General features: G+C 29.0%; 3 protein-coding genes across 3 annotated transcripts in view; 1 reads left to right on the top strand and 2 right to left on the bottom strand.

Annotated features, from left to right (window-relative positions):
* Positions 1 to 783, bottom strand: part of LOC108746011 — a 3,342-nt gene extending 2,559 nt beyond the window's left edge. Inside the window, exon 1 of the mRNA XM_018482481.1 lies at positions 585 to 783. Coding sequence (XP_018337983.1) covers positions 585 to 783 — 199 coding nt within the window. The remainder of the gene's footprint in view (positions 1 to 584) is intronic.
* A 575-nt stretch (positions 784 to 1,358) lies between these two features.
* On the top strand, positions 1,359 to 4,705 carry LOC108746012 (enolase). The gene is made up of 7 exons (XM_018482482.1): positions 1,359 to 1,507; positions 2,349 to 2,460; positions 2,532 to 2,705; positions 2,802 to 2,959; positions 3,295 to 3,595; positions 3,680 to 3,966; positions 4,071 to 4,705. Exons 2-7 carry the CDS (start codon positions 2,398 to 2,400, stop codon positions 4,390 to 4,392), a joined length of 1,305 nt encoding a protein of 434 aa, XP_018337984.1. The 5' UTR covers positions 1,359 to 1,507; positions 2,349 to 2,397; the 3' UTR covers positions 4,393 to 4,705.
* Positions 4,706 to 5,667: 962 nt separating this feature from the next.
* LOC108745946 (facilitated trehalose transporter Tret1-2 homolog) overlaps positions 5,668 to 6,233 on the bottom strand; it is a 13,410-nt gene continuing 12,844 nt past the window's right edge. Inside the window, exons 10-11 of the mRNA XM_018482376.1 lie at positions 6,040 to 6,174; positions 5,668 to 5,961 (exon numbers count right to left, since the gene is read on the bottom strand). Coding sequence (XP_018337878.1) covers positions 5,854 to 5,961; positions 6,040 to 6,174 — 243 coding nt within the window. The 3' untranslated portion in view covers positions 5,668 to 5,853. The remainder of the gene's footprint in view (positions 5,962 to 6,039; positions 6,175 to 6,233) is intronic.

The raw sequence follows: 6,233 nt of genomic DNA, 5'->3' as shown, positions 1-6,233 counted from the left end.
TTTATATAATTATATATAAAATATTTTTCCCGGGTAATTATGTAATAATTAATGTAACACAAATTTTGTATACAATACTAAGTGAAATAGACTAAAAAATAATAAATACAAATAAAAGAAGTATGTCATTTTCGGTCAAAGGTAGGTCTTAATATTTGCAGGTAAATAAATTCTCGAAATATCGAGATACACGAAATTAATAGCGAATTTGATTTTATCGTTAAGTAAAAACTGTTTTTTATAATTTTATATTTTTACTTTTATATAACAAATTAAAATATTGTATTTTAATATGCACTCCGAAGTTCGCTATAAGATACATCGAAATTGGCAAGTTTTTCGAAATGTATACATTATATAAGAAAGAAAAATTGTTCATTTGACTTAATTTGAATTAATTTAATTCGTCTTTATTTCTTTTGATAAAAAATATATGTATGTAAGTCAAATATAATATAATATGAATGATATATTCTTCAATGTAAGAAATAAATATACTGTTAAGTTAATTTAATCAAATGAATATTTTTTTCTCAGATGCTGATATATAATGCGAGCAATTACATAATAATATCTCGGCGCACCTTTTTGCGATGTCACTGAACAAGGTGAGGAAATAATTCGATTTTTCTCGAATTCGTCTGTTCGACGTTTCTTGCGTCTATCATGTTGTTCTTGACCAAGGTTCAGTCTAATTTTTTCTACAGCACCAAAGTTAGATGGCAGCTTCTTATAATGTACAAGGTATTTATTTTTTAATTGTACTACTTTCGGCTTCATCATGATTTCTTGAATCACAATTTGGGCACGACACGTTTCACCTCTACGAACAGTATGTTTGAATTTTATTTCAAATGTCTGGTCAAAGATGATTGGCAGTGTTGCCAACTAAAATATAGTGGAATTGTCATACTCTTCAAAGGAAATTTCTCGAGAAAATCCGTCTTTTTTTTTCCAAAATTGAGATATACATTTATTTTATTTAAACATAAAGAACAACACAGTATAAACGAAGAAAAGAAATCTAAAGATGGAAAACAAATAAAATAAGGAAAGACTCGTTTTTATTATTCAAATTCTTTTGACACCGTAATCAACTGTAGTCGAACGCGATTGGTTCGTATCTGTAGATTCAACCGATTGATTTCCAACACTATCCAAAAGACGCTCAACCATTGGATTGCGAGCATGTCAAATTCAATGATAAAATGTTCAGTAATTAAAAACGAATTTTTTGTATAATTGCAGCACGATAGTGAAAAAATGATTTTTCAACTATTTAGAAGCAATGTCGAGAAAAAATTATCTCTTAAATAGGTTTTTCAGCGTTCATTGTGAAGAGATGAACTCCCTTCTTTCTGCTTGCATTAACCTAACATCTCGCGTACATCTTGCAATCGATATCTCTCTGCTTGCATTACGATTGAGCCGACTGAGGAGGTCGTCGGTTAGGTCAAGCCTCATTCCTCGTCAAACGTTTCGTGCAAACTGTCACACGTCACGTTAGGTGAGCATATTCGGAGCAATGTCTAAGTGTCAGATAAACTGTAGTTTATTTTGTGGATTGAAATCGCGTTTTCGTGAAATTTATTTGTCTTTCCTTGCATGACTGAACATTCAAGAAATGGTGTTACATGCCGGTTTCATGGTCTCGTATCGGAACTTCATTAGCATAAGGTCGTTAACAATCGTGATTTCGCTAATATCGTGATTTTTTGACGTGTATTTATTTTTAATATAAATCAGACATTTCTTATGTTATACATCGATTTTTTTCGATATTGAACAAATAAAGAATGACCTTGACAAGGTCGATGTGCGACTTGACAAATATCCGTGATTTATCGATATTTAGCGTTTATATTATCAATAATTCAACGTTAATTTTTAGATTTCCGCAAGATCCACAATTTATATATATGTGTAATTGTTTTCTAAATTATATTATAACTTAATGTCAGTTCCTGTATCTTACATTTTGCTGCAATATTCTTGATTGATAGTTGTTTTTCTTTATTTAAAAATTGTGATCGCTTATTTAATTTCGCTGGAATTTATTATCTTATCTGAAATTTATATCTTTTTATCATAAGTTGTTACAATTTGTTAGTAACATCAAACAATTGATCGTATTACGATCCAATTATTTAAAAATTATCAGATAATTATAAATTAAAAAGATTATATCTTTAGCGAAAACGCTTTGGACAACAGCATAGTATAATATTACGATAATTTTGTAACACAAAGATTCTAATGTGAGAAATAAACATGGATTTTTACAAACGATTTTTATTTTTAAAGAACTGACACATTTTATAATTTTCTTGCGTTGTTTTATATTGTAGTTCTTTAATCTCAACAAGGCTCTTTGCATCAGCAAGCAATTGCGTCAAAATGCCTATTAAAAGCATCAAAGCCCGTCAAATCTACGATTCTCGTGGAAACCCCACAGTAGAGGTAACTTATTGAATCTTGAAAATATAATGTCTTATTGAATATTTTTTTGCTAATATTACTTGCTTTTTTAGGTCGATCTTGTCACCGAGCTTGGACTTTTCAGAGCAGCAGTACCATCCGGTGCTTCTACTGGTGTCCACGAAGCTTTGGAATTGAGAGATAATGATAAATCAAAATATCATGGAAAGTCAGTTTTTAAAGCTATAGAAAACGTAAATTCCATCATTGCTCCTCAATTATTGAAGGTATTTCTATATGATATACAAATATCGAATATTTATTACATAATATTTGATACTGAAAACATGAAAACATTTAACAAATGTGATATTATTTTTAAGGCCAACTTAGAAGTGACGCAGCAAACGGATATCGATAATTTCATGCTGAACCTGGATGGCACACCAAATAAGTCCAAACTTGGAGCGAATGCAATTTTGGGTGTCTCTTTAGCAGTTTGCAAAGCTGGAGCTCAGAAAAAGGGCTTGCCTTTGTATAAGTAAATATAACTCGTATAAATCAATCATTCTTATATAAAGAGAAAATTATTTTATATAAATTATAAAGAAATTAAAATATCGTATACAATGGACTTTTTTTGTAGATTTTTATTTTTTTTATTTTATTTTAAAAAGGTTTAAGTTTTTTTCTAAACGCTACAATTTTGAAGTAATTTTAAGTAATTATCTTTATTAATAAATATTTTTATGTAATATTTTAGAAAAGTTTAATATACTTAAAAAAAATTTGCACTTTTATGTCTCGAGATAAAATTGTTCTTTCTCAAAGTAAAATTATTTTTCTACTTATTTTTTTTATATATTCATCTTACAGACATATTGCTGAGTTGGCTGGTAATGAAAACATAATCTTACCAGTACCAGCATTCAATGTTATTAACGGAGGTTCTCATGCCGGAAACAAGCTGGCTATGCAAGAGTTTATGATCTTGCCTACTGGCGCGTCTAACTTCACAGAAGCGATGAAAATGGGCAGTGAAGTCTATCACCATTTGAAGGCAGGTATCAAGAAGAAGTTCGGCCTCGATGCCACGGCAGTCGGTGACGAGGGTGGTTTTGCACCAAACATTTTGGAAAACAAAGAAGCTCTTAATTTGATCATAAGTGCTATTAAGGTAAACTAAGAGATTTAGAACTCAAATGCATTTGTTATTTTCTGATAATCGATAACTTACAATAATTTTGTTCTCAATATGTAGACCGCTGGTTATGAAGGAAAGATCAAAATTGGCATGGATGTTGCCGCTTCCGAATTCCACAAAAATGGGAAGTATGACTTGGATTTCAAGAATGAAAAGTCTGATCCATCCACATATCTAGAACCAGAAGCGCTGAAGAATTTGTACTTGGAATTTGTCAAAGAATTCCCAATCGTATCGATTGAGGATCCCTTTGATCAGGATGGCTGGGATTCTTGGACATCTCTGACCGCGGCTACTCCTATTCAAATTGTCGGTGACGATCTTACCGTCACAAATCCCGAGAGGTAACATATAAAATAAAAGCTTTATCTGCTGTTGTCATTTTAAATTAAACTTGCTCATGTAAAAAAAATTAAATTAAACTTTATTGTATGCTGTTACTTTACAGAATTAAAACGGCTATTGCGAAGAAAGCTTGCAACTGTTTATTGTTAAAAGTCAATCAAATCGGTAGCGTAACCGAATCCATCAACGCTCACAATCTTGCCAAGAGTAACGGTTGGGGTACTATGGTCTCTCATCGTTCTGGAGAAACGGAGGATACGTTTATTGCTGACTTGGTCGTTGGTCTTTCGACTGGCCAAATTAAGACGGGCGCACCCTGCCGTTCGGAACGTTTGGCAAAGTATAATCAGATTTTGCGTATCGAGGAAGAGCTTGGAGCAGCTGCGAAATATGCTGGAGAGAAATTCCGCAACCCTCACGCTTAAAGGAAATAACTATCATAGTTCATTATCGCACAATTTAACAGTCCGTAATGTCAATCAGTTATTCATTTTGTGATTATTTTAGGTACAGTGTAGTTTGAAGACATATCTTTCTTAATTCAGATAAACAATTCATGATATACATACAATAATAGAGATTATGCCAAATATGATACAGTTGTCACGTTAGGAATCCATAAAAAGAAGATTTATTCTATAGAGAACGAAAAAAGATGTAAAGTTGACAATGTCATAGTTCTCCTTTTTTGTTTTATTAATTTATTAAGTCATTAAATAATTTTCATGTTTTATTTTTACGGGATGTAAATGTTATAAAAAATTAATAATCCTGTCAACTATATATTAAAAATATAACTATAAGTATATAATATATCGAAGAAGGATATATTGAAACACGAATATATTAAAGACATATATTAATGAATATAAAACAAATGTTATATAGCGATTATAGATATCTCTATATATATAACATACACAAAAAGAGAAAGACATTCGAAAAGATAATAGTTTTATTCCAGTGTCAACGTGTGTTCAAAGTATTACATACGAAAATCGAATAACGATAGATTATAATAAACATTATTTCCAAAATCATATCTGTAAAAGTAAATGTAAAAGAAGTTCAAATAAAATTTAATTCGGACTAAAATAGATTAAATTACAAAGCCTTCTATCATCCTCACCAATTATATTCGATATTTGCATTTTATTCTTTTGTTTCTTAATATATTATTTTATATAATTTAATATCATAATAAAATACAATATAATAAAACGTATAATGTGTATATAAATAAGAGTATAGAGAAATATAATATAATGTATTAATATAAAATGTATAGTAAGTTTTGCATGTATATATATATATATATATAATAAATACGTAAATAGCTTACAAAATATTTTATTAAAAGAGAACGAAAATGTATAATAACAAAATTCATCATTTTTTACAAGGCATATACAACTATCGTTAAACGATTATAAATTTTTTACGCGATAATGTAATCAAAAAGATGATTAAAAATTGATCAATTATATCTTTCAACACAAAACAGTATTGTGATTGTTAATTTCTTGCAAAATTATCAAAAAACAATTAATCAAAAAAATTATCAATTAATGTGTAAAAAGATAGGCGAATATAAGCCAATGATAAAACAATAAATCGGTAAATATATTATCTGTCGCTTTTATTACCTAAAGAAATACATTTATTTTATTAAATAATTACAACGGAATACAAAATCTCTTATCAAAAGTTTGGTTTTATTCAAATATTAATCATAAAAAGTTCAAATAAAATTTTTTAACTTATAAATATATCTAATCACACATATTCCCGCACGTCAACGTGATATTCTTAGATATCTCGAAATATATACAATTACCTCTAATATTAAATATCGCAGTCGTATAAATCCTAATTACGTTTTATTCTTATTTACACTCAGATAAAGGAATTAAACAATTAGATTCAGCTTTTGTAAGCACATCTGTGTTATCTCTTTTCGTCTTTGTTCTGTTTATCCATAGAAAATTACTTTGCTGTAAATATACAATTATACATTCATCATACTGTAGCTATTAATAAATTTGTTCTATTTCTTAATTAAATTTTCTTACTTGAAAATATTCTTCAATTTCTTGAAGCGTGCGATCCTTCGTTTCTGGTAGAGCAAGATAAATAAAAATTGCTTCCAAAAAAGAGCAGATGCCGAAAATAGTGAAGATTCCTGTTGTGCCAACTAGACTGTTTATCTTTAAAATATTTAATGTATTATTATATATTATATTAATAACAGAAATATGTAAAATAT

This window comes from Trachymyrmex septentrionalis, unplaced genomic scaffold, assembly GCF_001594115.1.
Source record: "Trachymyrmex septentrionalis isolate Tsep2-gDNA-1 unplaced genomic scaffold, Tsep1.0 scaffold16, whole genome shotgun sequence".
NCBI classification, from domain to species: Eukaryota; Metazoa; Arthropoda; class Insecta; order Hymenoptera; family Formicidae; genus Trachymyrmex; species Trachymyrmex septentrionalis.
Note: the sequence above shows the minus strand (reverse complement) of the source record. Positions and strands in the feature narration are given on the sequence as shown.